This window comes from Mustela nigripes, chromosome 5 (genome assembly GCF_022355385.1).
Source record: "Mustela nigripes isolate SB6536 chromosome 5, MUSNIG.SB6536, whole genome shotgun sequence".
NCBI classification, from domain to species: domain Eukaryota; kingdom Metazoa; phylum Chordata; class Mammalia; order Carnivora; family Mustelidae; genus Mustela; species Mustela nigripes.
This window is the reverse complement of record NC_081561.1, coordinates 65,863,795-65,878,393: the sequence shown is the minus strand read 5'-3', so window position 1 is coordinate 65,878,393 and position 14,599 is coordinate 65,863,795. Positions and strand designations below refer to the sequence as shown.

At 44.6% G+C, this 14,599-nt stretch overlaps 1 protein-coding gene across 5 annotated transcripts in view; it reads left to right on the top strand.

Moving 5' to 3' along the window:
- CMTR1 (cap methyltransferase 1) overlaps nt 1–14,599 on the top strand; it is a 63,417-nt gene that overhangs the window by 33,424 nt on the left and 15,394 nt on the right. For all 5 annotated transcript variants that reach the window (XR_009404447.1, XR_009404446.1, XM_059400554.1 and 2 more), the window contains 10 exons: nt 6,216–6,272; nt 7,031–7,088; nt 7,590–7,658; nt 8,624–8,755; nt 9,850–9,972; nt 10,582–10,673; nt 11,487–11,555; nt 12,779–12,826; nt 13,665–13,777; nt 14,386–14,494. Coding sequence is in view for 3 of the 5 variants with exons in the window: in XM_059400554.1 (XP_059256537.1) it covers nt 6,216–6,272; nt 7,031–7,088; nt 7,590–7,658; nt 8,624–8,755; nt 9,850–9,972; nt 10,582–10,673; nt 11,487–11,555; nt 12,779–12,826; nt 13,665–13,777; nt 14,386–14,494 (870 nt within the window). In the remaining 2 variants the exon portion in view is untranslated. The remainder of the gene's footprint in view (nt 1–6,215; nt 6,273–7,030; nt 7,089–7,589; nt 7,659–8,623; nt 8,756–9,849; nt 9,973–10,581; nt 10,674–11,486; nt 11,556–12,778; nt 12,827–13,664; nt 13,778–14,385; nt 14,495–14,599) is intronic.

The window sequence follows — 14,599 nt, the reverse complement described above, 5'->3', positions numbered from 1 at the left end:
TTACTTATTTGACAGACAGAGATCACAAGTAGGCAGAGAGGCAGGCAGAGAGAGAGAAGAAGGGAGGCAGGCTCCCCACTGAGCAGGGAGCCTGATGTGGGGCTCAATCCCAGGACCCTGAGATCATGACGAGAGCCGAAGGCAGAGGCTTAACACACTGAGCCACCCAGGCGCCCCAGTACCACAGTTTTGATTACTCTAGCTTTGTAGTAAGTTTTGAAAGGAGGAGGAGGTGTGAGTCCTTCAATTTGTTTTTCTTTTTCAAGATTATTTTGGCTTTGGGGTCCCTTGAAATGCCATATGAATTTTAGGATGGGTTTTCCTGTTTTTGCAAAAATTGCTGTTGGGATTTTGATAGGGATTGCATTGCATCTATAGATTGCTTTGGATAGTATTATCATGTTAACAATATTGAGTCTTCCAATCTATGATCACAGGATGTTTTCCCATTCATTTATGCCTTTTTCCATTTTTGTCAGCAGTGTTTTGTAACTCTCAGTGTACAAGTCTTACAGTTCTTTAGTTTATTCCTATTTTATTTTTTTTTGACACTGTTGTAAATGGACTTGTTTTCGTAATCCTTTTCAGATTGTTCATTATTAGTGTATAGAAATGACTGGTTTTTGTGTGTTGATTTTTGTATCCTGTAGGTTGGCCAAATTTGCTTATTAGTTATAATTCTTTTTGGTGGAATCTTTAGGGTATTTTGCATAAAAGGTCATGTTATCTGTGAACTGAGGTAATTTCACCTATTTTTCTTTCCGTTTAGATGCCTAGAATTTTTAAATTTTGATGATAAAATCTAATTTATCATTTTTTTCTTTTTGTTAGTGATTTGAGTTTTTTCCTTACACAGTCTTGGCCTACACTAAAGTCATGAAAATATTGTCCTGTTTTCATCTAGAAGTTTCATTTAGGTCTGTAGTCCACCTGAAATTAATTTTTGCATGTGGTGTGATGGTAGGAGTTAAAGTTCTTTTTTTCCCCCTATAGATACCCGTTCTAGCACATTTGTTAAAAATACATTCCCCTTTCCATTTAATTGCTTTGGCACTCTTTTTGAAAAAAATTTTCTTTTTGAAAATTATATGTGTGATTGATTATATTTAGAGCATTCTGTTCTATTCTATGAATCTGTTTGTCTGTCCTTTGTCATATTCTCTTGATGACTCTACCTTGAAACAAATTACCTTGAAGTCAGGTAGTGTATGTTCTCCAGCATTGATCTTTTTCAAGACTGTTAGCTAGTCTTTGTTTTGTTTTGTTTGTTTGTTTTGCAGTTCTGTGTAATTTTAGAATCACTTTGTCAGTTCCTACAAAAAGCCTCCTAGAGTTTTGATGGAGATTACACTGAATTTATGAATTAATTTGGTAAGAATGGACATCTTAATAAAATTGAATCTTCCCATCCATAAATTAAAAAATGGCCATTTATTTAGTTTCTTTAACGTCTCTTAGCAGAGTTTTAGTTTTCAGTATAGAGGTCTTACATATCTTTTGCTAAATTTCCTTAAGAATTTTGTGCATTTGGATGTATTGTAAGTAGTATGTTTAAAATTTTATTTTCTAGTTCATTGCTAGTATGAGGAAATACAATTGATTTCTGTATACTGACTGTATCCTATGAGAATGTTTCATTTACTTACTGGTTCTATGAATTTGACTATTTCAAATACCTTATATAATTGGAATCATGTAGCATTGATCTTTCTATGACTAGTTTATTCTACGTAGCATGATGTCCCCAAGATTCATTCATGTTGTCTCATGTTGCTTAATTTTCTTTGTTTTTAAAATTGGAATAATACTTCAGTATATATATAAAGGAGTGCCTTGTTGGCTCAGTCAGTAGAGTATGTGACTCTTGATCTTGGAGTTGTGAGTTTGAACCCTACATGTGGTGTGGAGTTTACTTGAAATAAAAAATTTTTAAAAATACTCCATCATGGGCCGCCTGGGTGGCTCAGAGGGTTAAGCCTCTGACTTCGGCTCAGGCCATGATCCTAGGATCCTGGGATCGAGCCCCACGACCGGCTCTCTGCTCTGCGGGGAGCATGCTTCCCCCTTTCTCTCTGCCCACTTGTGATCTCTCTCTCTCTCTGTGAAATAAATAAAATAAAATAAAATACTCCATTATAGGTATATTACCACATTTTATTTATTCATCTGTCAGTGGACATTTAAGTTGTTTCTACATCTTAGCTATTGTGCATAGTGCTACAATGAACATGGGGGTACTGAATCTTTTCAAGATCCTGATTTCAGTTTTTATTGATAAATACTCAAAAGTGGAATTACTAGATCATATGGTAGCTCTGTTTTTTTTTTTCTTGTCTTATTGCACTGACTATTCCTCCAATTTGATGTTGAATTGAAGTGATAAAAGCACATAGCCTTGCCTTATTCTTGATTTTAAGGATAAAGTGTTTAATCATTCATTATGTATGATGTTTCTGTTTTTTTTAGAGTCCTTTATCAGGTTGAAGAGTTTTATTCTATTTTGAGTTTGTTTAGAGTTTTTTATCATGAATGGATGTTTAATTCTGCCAAATAATTTTTCTGTGTCTATAGAAATTATGTTATTTTTCTTTATTCCCTCAATACAGTTACATTGAGTGATTTTCAAATGGTAAACAAATCTTGCATTTTTTTTTTAAAGATTTTATTTATTTATCAGAGAGAGAGGGAGAGAGAGCAAGCACAGGCAGACAGAATGGCAGACAGAGGCAGAGGGAGAAGCAGGCTCCCTGCTGAGCAAGGAGCCCAATGTGGGACTCGATCCCAGGACGCTGGGATCATGACCTGAGCCGAAGGCAGCTGCTTAACCAACTGAGCCACCCAGGCGTCCCCAAATCTTGCATTTTTGAATGCAGTTTGGTTATGAGTATCACTCATATATTGCTATATTTGATTATGAATATTTTATTGAATCTATATTCATGAGGTACATTAGTCTCTAAATCTGTATTCTCTGTTATTCTTAATGAATTAACCCTTTGTTATTATGAAATATCCTTCTTTATCTCTAGTAATACTCTTTGTCTTGAAGTTTATCTTGTTTGGTATTAATACAGCCACATCAGCTTTCTTTTGCTTAGTATTTATTTGGTTTGTCTTCTTATGTTCTTTTATTTTCAACCTGTCTTTGTCTTTGTAAATAACCTATGCTTGGATTTTACCTTCTTATCCCGTGTGACAGTCTCTGCCTTTAAAAAAATTTTTTTTTATTATTTTTATTAACATATAATGTATCAGTCTCTGCCTTTTAATTAGAGTGTTTAGTACAGTTACATGGAATGTAATTATTGATATGTTTGGGTTTAAATCCTCTATTTTGGTGGTTTGATTTCTGTTTATCCTGTCTTCTTTTTTTTTTTTTTTTTTTGTTCCTTCTTTCCTTTTTAGGGGTAGAGGGTGAAAGTTTGGTGTTTTCCAATAGTCCTTTATATCTCCTTGGGTTTTTCCTTTTATATACCTTTTGTGTTATGTTTTAGCTGTTTCAGAGATTACAGTATGCATCTGTAACTTACCATGGTTTACCTTCAAAAATTATTCTATCTCATGAACAATGTAAGAACCTTACCATAGTAAATATACATTTACTTGCATGTGCATCTTCTTATTTCCATATAAACCCTACTTTACTTTGCTGTTATTTTCATTTTAAATTATAAAGTCCATATCATCTTTTTAAAGAGATTTAAAGGTACACATGCCTGTACAGGCATATTTCGGAGATAATGTGGGTTTGGTTCTAGACTACCTCAATAAGGTGAATATTGCAATACAGCAAGACAAATGAATTTTTTTGTTTCTCAGTGCATATAAAGTTTTGTTTACACTATACTGTAGTCTGTTAAGTGTACAGTAGCACTGTGTTCAAAAAACAATGTACAAATATTAATTTAAAAACACTTTATTGCTAAAAAATGCTAAGCATTTGTCTGTGAGTTGTAATCTTTTTGCTGGTGAACAGTCTTGCCTTGGTGCTGATAGCTGCTGACTGAGCAGGGTGGTGGTTACTGAAGGTAGGGGTGGTTGTGGCAATTTCTAAAAATAAGACATTTGCCACACTGAATGACTCTTCCTTTCATGAACAGTTTCTCTGTGCATGGAGTGTTGTTTGATAACATTTTACCAACAGAACTTCTTTCAAAATTGGAGTCGTTCCTCTCAGACCCTACCACTGCTTTATCAACTAAGTTTAAGTAATTTTCTAAATCCTTTGTTGTCATCTCAGTAGTCTTCATAACATTGTCACTGGCAGTAGATTCCATCTCAAGAAACTACTTTCTTTGCCTATCCATAAGAAACAGTTCCTCATCTGTTAAGGTTTTATAGCATTTCAGATTCATCTTTAGGCTCCAAAGTTTGCTGATCACAGATCACCATGACAAATATAAAATGATGGTGATAATAATAATAATAATGAGTTTGAAATATTGTGAGAATTATCAAAATGTGACACGGAGACATGAAGTGAGCAAATGCTGCTGGGAAAATGGCATCAATAGGTCTGCTTGACACAGGGCTGCCAAAAACCTGCAATTCGTTAAAAAATGCATTATCTGTGAAGTGTGCACATCTGAAGCACAATAAAACAAGGTATGCCTGTATTTGTACAATTGTTTTTTTAAAGGTCCTTCATATTGACTGACCTAATTACCTGTTTTGGTGTTCTTCATTTCTTTCTGCAGACCCAGGTTTCTATTTGGAATCATTTCCCTCTGGCCCAAAGAATTTCTTTTAGCCTATTTTTGTTGGGCAAGTGTGCTGGAGTGATTCCTTCAGCTTTTTTCTTTTGATAATGTATATATTTCCCTTTCATCTTTGAAGGATATTTTCACTGGATATAGAATTTGAGGTTGGCTATGTTTCTATTTCAGCACTTGAAAAATAATGTTCCATTGTTCTCTGCCATCCTTGTTTCTGATGAGATTTAGTCATTATTCTTAACTGTTTTTGTGCATGTCCTGTGTCCTTTTTCTTCTGACTGCTTTCAAGATTTTCCCTTTATCTTTGTTTTTAGCATGTTGACTATGAGGTGTTTATGTATGGTTTTCTTTTTTTTTTTTTAAAGATTTTATTTATTTGACAGAGATCACAAGTAGGCAGAGAGGCAGGCAGAGAGAGAGAGGAGGAAGCAGGCTCCCTGCTGAGGAAGAGCCCGATGTGGGACTCGATCCTAGGACCCTGAGATCATGACCTGAGCCAAAGGCAGCGGCCCAACCCACTGAGCCACCCAGGCGCCCTATGTATGGTTTTCTTTATATTGATTCTGCTTGGGGTTCTCTGACATTGGATCTGTGGATTGATTTCATTTATCAGTTTTGGAAAGTTCTTGGCTATTAGCAGTATTTTTGTCCTATTCTTTTTTCTGCTTCTGAGACTCTCCTTATTTATGTTGAACTATTTGCTGCTGTCCTATAGAGCTTCAGTGCTGGTGGGTTTTTTCACTTTTTTCTCTCTTTATTTTTCAGTCCCCAGGTTTACTGATCCTTTCCTCTATTTTCAGTCTGCTGTTAAGCCCATCAAAATCATTCTTCATCTATAATATTATATATTTTATCTTTAGAATCTTTGTTTTTTAGAAGTGTGGTTTCTGCATCTCTGCTGAAATTCTCTGTTTTACATGCACATTTTACATCTTTTCTGCTAGATCCTTTAACATGTTTTTCAGTTATTTTAGGGGCCCTGTCTGATAATTCCAACATTCAGACCCTTTTCTGGATCTTGTGCTGTCAGATTATTTCTCTTCTTGCTAGTTGGTCATATTTTCTTGCTTTATCACATGTCACATACTTTTTTATTTAATGCCAGACATTGTGTGTAAAAGAACACTGGGGATTAAAGTAGAAAGGGCAGTTGTTAGTATAGGGTTTAGTCTGTAGTTGAACTGGGTCTGGATTTTGTTGTTGCTTTATTTAGAATTAGTTCACTACTGCTATCAAATTTTTAAGGATGGGATCAGAACTTGCCGTTTAGCAGGACTTGGTAGCTGAGTGTCTGCAGGGTTTGACTCAATTCTGCTTTATTATAAGCAGGCCCCACGTAACTCTACCTTGGGGTTTGGTCAAGGGAGTTCTCTTTCAGATCTCCAGCTTCTGCCCCAAAAATAGATAGCACTGCTCTGGCTGAACTTCTCTTTTTTGGTAAACCTTCTGAAATTAAATCTTTTTTTTTTTTTTTTTTTTTCTCCCTGTCTCTCTCTCTAGCCACTGTAGTCTGCAGATCAAAGCTCTGGCCAAAATCCATGCCTTTGTTCAAGACACGTAAGTGTTGCCACTCCCCAGAATTCACCTATTTCAAGGGAAGATCTTTTCATTTTGTTCTATGCTCTTTGTTTATTTCATTTCAACAAATGTTTTAAAACATCTACTCTTTTATCTTATACTCTGCTGTGGTCTGTGAAGCATGCTAGAGAAGTATATAGCATGAACCTTGCCCTCAAAGACTTGGTGTTTGTGTTTGGGTAGAGAAGAGTAACCCAGGAAAAGGATACAGCACGAATTATTAATAGTGTGTCAGAGGAGGTAGAGTGGTACAGTATGAATAGCATATATGATGTTCAGGGGACATGGAGTAAAGAGTGCTCCAGAGAGGGGAGACAGGACTTGGGTTAAGAAAAACTAGCCCTCTGGTAGGGGGTGAGCAGAAGCTGATCCAGCATTCTGGGACATAGTGACGTCCACTGGGATGGACTTAATGTGACCTCTCTCAGCAGAGGAGGAGCCAGAACATGCTGATGGGTCATTGAGAGAAGGCTGCATGGGGAATTCTGGCATCCAGGGTGATCAGGGAGATAGTCCCCCTTCCCTTTGTGGTGGAAAGGGGAGGTCATTCCATTTTGTGTACCTCTGAGTGCCCATCTTTAACGGGCAGAGCTGTGTAAGTGTTGTTAGTACCCTGAGCTGATGGCATTGTGGCCTCTGTGTCCACACACGTTTACTCATGTGGGCTCCCTATCTCTGGGGTCCTGAGGGGTACACCTCTTGGAGGTTTTAATCACTTATTGGCTTCATTTTCCCAGGACCCTGAGTGAGCCTCGGCAGGCAGAGATCCGGAAAGAGTGCCTTCGACTTTGGGGGGTGAGCATCTCCCCAGCCCACTGTTGCTCCAGGGCAGGGAAGCTGTAGACAAGAATGAATTGACCATCTTAGGACAATGAATTGTCACCTTAGGATATTAGAAAACGTCCGCCTACCCTCATGGCATTTTAGAGCTGGCTGTCTCAGCACTGACAGGAGTTACCTTCTTCAGCCTTTCACTGTCAGGGTGGTCCTACAATTGGGTCAGAAAGGACAAGAATGGTGGGTGACCAGGCCTCATTTTGCTTCTGGGGCCCTGTACAGCAGCACTGGCCACAGTGAGCCCCAGAGAGAGGGAAGTGGCCTTTGTGGTGTACAACCACAAGGCCTGAAATCGGGCAGTGGCTGGATTACCTATCTCCACCTCCTGCTTTCTAGCTCCCTTTGTTAGGTGGCATTGTCTTTTCCCCTCTGGACCTGTCTCCTCGCCTGCATAAGCTCACACACAGCCTTTGTCCAAAGTGCATTTGAAAATCAAAGCTGGTTGCTGTCTCCTTTCAGATCCCAGACCAGGCTCGAGTTGCTCCTTCTTCCTCAGACCCCAAATCTAAGTTCTTTGAGCTAATCCAGGTAAGCTTGGTATCTGGGGAAAATAAAGTTGGAGAGGCCTAACTTTAGATGTGGAAGTATCACTGAAATGCTCCAGGCGTGGCCTCCAGATGGTTTGTGCAAGTACCTTCCAGGCTCTGAGGGGCTAGGCTGAGGCCACCATAGGTGGTATCTTCGGTGTCGGGTGATGCCTGAAGATGCTTGTCCTGAAATGTGATGTGCTTAGCATTCCCATTTGCCCGAAGGGTGGGGCTGGCTATCACTCCTTGGCAAGTTCAGGGTCACATGAGATTTGCCTGCTGGGGAGACAGTGAAGTGTGGGATGATCTCAGGCCGGGGAGCTAGGTAGAGGGCCGGGGGAGGCTGTCAGGGGAGCTCCACAGTGGGGCTAGCCTAACCCTGGACTCCCTGTTCTGTTTCTGGTGAGCTGGTCCTAGAATTCTTCTGCCCTGTTTTTTTTTCTATCACCTGACTTCCAGCTTTTCTCTGGGCTTCATTTAAATCTGGCCCAGATCATGGGCCATTGTGCTGGTTTTATGGGATCAAGGACTGGGGAATGTGGTTCAAGATGACCTCGAAAGAGTAGCATGTGTACATTTTTCTAAATGGGGTGGAGAGGTCACTTAACTGCTCTCAGACTAACTACTGATGAGCCCTCGCCTTCAGTTTTATTGAAGGGTTGGCTTTTATATTCTGGTGACATTTCCTTATGGCTTTGGTAAATTGATCTGTACTCAGGGACTCGGTGTTCTTTCCCTTCCCAGCCTGTCCTAATAGGTCCTAAAGGAACACTTCAAGCAGATGGAATTAGATCCCAGTTAGTGCCTGGTTAGGTAGAGCAGGGGTGCAGGCGGGTATGTTTTAGAGAGCCAGTGCTTCCTGTCCCTCACCCTTCCCAGCCTGCCCCTGCCACCATACAGTCACCCCTACTGAGCGCCTGTCTGTTCCCCCAACCCAGCCGTGTTTTCTCTGACCCGGGGCTGCAGGGCACAGAGATTGACATCTTCAGCTATAAGCCCACGCTGCTCACCTCCAAAACCCTGGAGAAGATCCGCCCAGTGCTCGACTACCGCTGCATGGTGTCTGGCAGCGAGCAGAAGTTCCTCATTGGCCTGGGGGTAAGTCTGCCGCTGGCTTCCCATCTAGTAGTTGGGGTGTGGAACCTTGGTGTAGGTCTGTGGGTCTAGACAGCTGCTTGCCATGCTTGATGTATGTTCTCTTGGCACCAAGGAGCTGGGGCTTTGACCCCAGGGAAGGTATTTCTTAGAGCTTCATTTTCTTCCTCTGAGTTAGCCAGGTGTCATTCAGCCATATTCAGTTTTTCATCCTTTCAGTTCACACATTTGCTTACTCATCACTGTTCATTGCTAAAGGGAACACTGCTTCTTTTTCTTGTGAGATTAAGCTTCCTAGCCTAGCAGAATAGTCAGCAGGCTAATATGGTTTGCATTTCTTTGCAACACCATCCCTTGTCATTCTGTTTTGCTCCGGAGCCCTTGGAGTCTAAGATAAGGGAAAGCCTTGGCAATTATTATTATTATTATTATTTTTTATTTATTTATTTATTTATTTATTTATTTTTGAGAGAGCATGTGTATGAGTGAAGGGGAGTGGGGGAGAGGGAGAGAGACAGTCTTAAGCAGGCTCCATGCCCAGGACTGAGGCCAAGGATCTCAAGGCCCTGAGATTATGACCTGAGTCAGAACAGAGTTGGATCCTTAACTGACTGAGCCTGCAGGGGCCCCAAGCCTTGGCAATTCTGTATCTTAATTGGGTAAAGTCATCATTGCTTTCTTTCCACTCTGCCTTGTATCTTTGTGTAACTTTATCTCTGCTCCCTCACATACTTTGTGTTCTCTCACACTTGATCTTTTTCTCTTTTTACTTTCTGTACCCCCACCCCCTGCCCCCCGTTTACTGGATCTTTCTGCAAGCCCACCTTAGAGATACATACACTAAGCTTGATCTTTTTTGACGGTCACTCATTGTGGACCTAAGCCTTTTGAATGGTGCCCTGAGCCTATTCTGTCCCACCAGAACCACCAGATCCCTATCGCTGAAGTATAATGGCTAATCTCTCCTAGACATTTTCTTCTGACATTTCCTAGCCCCATCAGCTTATAGCTGCAAACTGAAAGCCATTTTGAGAACTGAGTCTCTCACGCCTTGATCTCCATGCCTGCTTGAATGGGCCCTTTCTCTCTGCCCATAGAAGTCCCAGATTTACACATGGGATGGCCGCCAGTCAGACCGCTGGGTCAAGCTGGACCTGAAGACAGAGCTACCCCGGGATACTCTGCTGTCTGTGGAGATCGTCCATGAGCTGAAAGGGGAGGTCAGAGGTGGTTCTGCTCACGTGTTCTGGTCCTGCCAGCAAAGCTGTATAGCTAAGCTCCCTGAGTTAACTGGGTTATGTTGTATGTGGTGCTTGATGGGGCCCAGGGCTGGAGGAAGGTTTTGTCATGATTCTTCTTCCTCAAGTAGTTGCTGTAAACCATGCTATGTTCAGGTAGGAAGGACCACAGTCCCCATGTTTATAAGAGGGGATCTAGATCATTTTTAGGCAGTGAGGGCCCTAGTGGGCTTGCTGCTATTTTTTAAGCTGCTCATTTTGTTTTTACCAGGGATCCCTTAAGCTTTGGCCATTACAGCAGTACAGATGACTTTCAGAACTGTCAATGAAAATGAAAGGATGGGAAGCTAGGTCCTGGCTGGAGGGCCATGGTGGTCTCCTCTCCCTGGGTCCTAGGATGCTCATCAGCCAAAGCCTCAGATCTGTGCCTGCTCAGAAGTCTGGGCCAGTGTGGTGCTGAGAATGAGCTAGGAAGCGGGAGGGGGGTGGGCAAGAGTGGGCTCTAGGTAGAATGGAGGCCAGAGTGCTGGGTGGGCCGAGTGGGCCCCAGGCCAGTTCCTGGCAAGGTGGGCAGTGTACTTGTCCTTCTAGGGTAAGGCCCAGCGGAAGATTAGTGCCATCCACATCCTTGATGTCCTCGTGCTGAATGGCAGCGACGTGCGGGAGCAGCACTTCAACCAGCGGTTTGACTTGGGCCCTGGGGAGAGAGGGCTGGGTAGGCCAGGGCAACCCTGTGGCAGCAGCCTCAGGCTTGGCCCCTCCCCTGGGCCTTCCTTGCTGAAAGATAGCCTTAGTTTCTCTTCCCACTGGCCGGTTCCAGGGGCAGGGAGAGGAATTACTGTGGGCACTGCATAGGTTGCTAGGGCATGGGCCTTGATGGCCATAGATACCAGCACACCCCGTTTTGCCATAGCTGTTCAGATCAGAAGTGATGTTTGTGTTAAGGCTGAGCAAGATGATGTTAATCTTACAGAGAGAGGAAGGGTCTCTACAGAACATGTCTTAAGCATGGGTGGTCCCATTTCAGTCTGTTCATCTGGATTACTTTTGTTTGTGGATGGGTGCCTGATCAGTTGTAGGCAGGGGACAAAAAGTAGGGACAGCTGACACTGCTGTGTTGCTGACGTCACTCCTAAGGTGGTTCTTCCGTGTGGTATGCTGTGGTATCAGTGGCTTGGGGTGAGTGGACACATACAAGAAAGATGATACTTGAAGGTATAGTGGGGGGGGGACCAAATGCACCTCAAGGCACACTGCAGGAAAGCCTCCCAGGGTGGAGCTGAACTGGGTGTGGGAATCCAGAGAGAGGGCAGGCCTGCGTAAGGATGGCAGTGCAGGGTGGGGTGGGCTCCCTGGGGGTGGGAGGGCTGCATCTCAGAGCAGTTGTGCTGCACACTTGGAAGTGTTCCTTCATGGCTGCCATGGAAATACTCTGGGGGCTGGGTGCTAGCGGAGGTGCCTTTGCTTGCCTCTGACAGCCTCTGTTTTAACTGTAGAATTCAGCTTGCTGAGAAATTTGTGAAAGCGGTTTCCAAGCCCAGTCGGCCTGACATGAATCCCATCAGGTGAGCATGTGGTCTCTCCCTCCCAAACCCGTTCCCCATTGCTGCTTTGTGGCCAGTGCTGGCTTCCCCATCCTGTGGGTGATGGGAGAGCTCAGTAGAGGGGACCAGGCAAGGCTGGCTTTAGATAAGACTACCCTTGGTAAGTGTGAATTGTTTAGGGGGGGGAGGTTTGCTAGGATAGGTAGGTGTCTCCTTCGCCCCCAAGTCTCTCCCCATCCTGCCTGTCCCTGTGGGCCAACCTCCAGAGGAGAGCTTCATTCCTATGGGGTAAGGTGTCTGCATTTAAGATGCACATGCTCCTGAGGGTGCTCACAAACCCTGTGAATCGCACGTTCACGTGCAAATGTCATTAGCATATCACCTGGCCTTTTCAATTTTTTTTTCAGGTAAGAAAAGGGTGCTAAGGAAATGGGAGTTTTTGAACATGAAAAAGAGAAAGTTTGTTGCCACATTAGGTAGTGTGAAAGTTCCAGGCCCCTGAGGGAGGAGAGGAGGATGAGGACAGTCAGGGATTCAATGGATGGAGAACAGACTTTCAGGCTGTGTCCAGGTCAGAGGTTATTACCTTCGGGGCTTACGTGACTAGAGACTGAGGTGTCTGTTTACACTTTATTTAGAATCTCCTGTTTGCCAGGTCCTGAGGGCCACCTTCCAGGGACCCTCCCTGTGTTGCTGGTGGTCTGGTTGCTGGGCTCCCTGGGGACCTTACCTAGTAGCAGTTCCAAAGATACATTCAAGGGCCCCCAGAGGTGGAGGAGCCCTGTGCCTTGGGTAGGGACCCCCTACCCCGTATGGTAAAAGGCCTGTTAGAACTGTTTGGAAGTAACTCTGCTACAAGAAGCCCTAAAATCCATGGTGACAGATCTGGGGATGAGCGTTGACCTTGGTGCTTCTGCCCATGGCAACAGGGAAGATGACCTGGGGTGGGAATGCTGGCAGGGACAGCTTTGTCTGCCTTACCTGGCCCTCTCGCCCTTCTTCCATAACTGTAGTTGTGCTTCCCAGTGGCCTGGGGCAGGCCAAAGGTGGTGTTTGGTAGCTCTGAGCTAGTGGCATGGCTGAGGGACAGCACCGAGCCAGACTTGGGTCCTCATTCTGGTGGGTCGGGAGTACAGGGGCCTGAAGCAGAGGACGAGGACAGGCACCACCTCCTGCCTCCTGCCAGACAAGAATGTCTGCCCCCTAGCCCCTAGGACCTTTGTCCTCTGTCCCTCTACACACAGGGTGAAGGAGGTGTACAGGCTGGAGGAGATGGAGAAGATTTTTGTCAGGTGAGTGACTCCCTTCACTCAGGATTTGAGAGGAGTTGGGGCGGGGGATGCAGTGTTCTTTTTTTGCAGAGATGGGTTGCGGGGGAGGCAGTGAGTTGGGCCTGGCAGGCTGCCTCTGACCCTGCGGCTGCAGTCAAGAGCCCCCCAGCTGAGAGCTGATTCAGCACCCTGTCAGGAGGGGAGCAGGGCGGGGGTGTGTCAGGCAGAAATACGGGCTCACTGATGCTGTAATAGTTACGATTGTCCCTGTGAGGGGCAAAGCAGCAAGCTGCTCGAAATGCTATAAATCCCCGTTCCTGGTGCTGACAGAGATTGAGCCTGGGGTGGGGGGTACAGAACTGCTTCCTTGGATCCTTAGTGGTGTGTGGGCTGCTGCAGTCTGTGGCTCTCATCCTGGGCCTGTGCCCACCGTGGCCATGGGAGCTGGGCCAGGCATCCGTGGTATTGTGTTAACTCTTTAGTGGCCACCGCAGTGCCGTAGGTGGTGGACTGAAGGCCCAGTGGCACCTCTGATCCTCAGACTCTACCCTACTGGTATCACCCTGAAACTTCCAACAGCAGCAACAGAGCGGGGCCATCTGTCACTTTCCTGCCTCCACTGCTTAATCGAGAGTTCAGAGCTTGAGTCCTCCATCCAGCTCTGCACAAACTTCCTTGCTGTTTGGCCTGGAACCACTCCTGTCTCTGCCTCAGTTTCTTATGTTGAGCTGAGATAAAATGCCATGGATGGTGAGATTTTGGTATTGGCTAGAGGCTAATGTGAGGGCGCCCTCACTCTCTCCTACTCTCCCTCCACTATGGACTCATACTTCCTGTTTACTTACCTTGGGGAAATCAGGTTAGAAATGAAGATCATCAAGGGCTCCAGTGGCACTCCGAAGCTCAGCTACACAGGGCGGGATGACCGGCACTTTGTGCCCACCGGCCTCTACATCGTCAGGACAGTGAATGGTAGGTGATGAGGGATAGTTCCCTGTCTGCTTCCTGCAGCCGGGATGACTGGCCCAGATGCTGACTGAGCCAGAGCTGAAAGCTGCCTGCTGAGGTGCACAGCAGCCAGGCTGGCATTTCCTGGAGGTGATTTTAGGAGAGGAGAGGGGTAGGGACTGCTTTTCCTCCCTGGGGATTGGGTTGGGGCTAGGGAGAGAGAAGCCCATTTGGTCTGTGCACAGATGGGTGTCCTCATGGCAGGAAAAGGGCCTTCTCAGGGGGCAGCAGCAGATCCAGAAAGTCAAGTTTGGCCATTTGCATCTTTGGTACAGTCCGTTTTTCCTCAGTGCACTCTGGCTAACAGAGCCCTCTCTTTGCCAGGGTCCTAGAGTTGTTGCCCTGGTGGCAGGTTGGTAGGACTGGGGTGGGGTTGCTGAGATGTAATTATCTAGTTGTTCTTGAGCCTCTTTGGACTGGTGATCAAGGCTGCATCCTCACAAGCTATTCTCTGCCTACGTTTTGGGAGGGGAATGGAAGAACAGGAGTGCAAGATACACCCTTATGTTGGTCTACCCGTCCCCCATGAATAATGGATGTTCTTTATAACCTTTCCTTCTTCCTTCTGCCAGAGCCATGGACTATGGGATTCAGCAAAAGCTTCAAGAGGAAATTCTTCTACAACAAGAAAACCAAGATCTCTACCTTTGACCTCCCTGCAGACTCCATTGCCCCCTTTCAGTAAGTGGCCCTCCTCTGTGCCTTCCCCTTTTGCAGCTTCAGGTGCTCCTGCCAGGATGCCAGCCTTCTTGGGGTACACCCCAAGTCCTGAGAAAGATGGCTGCC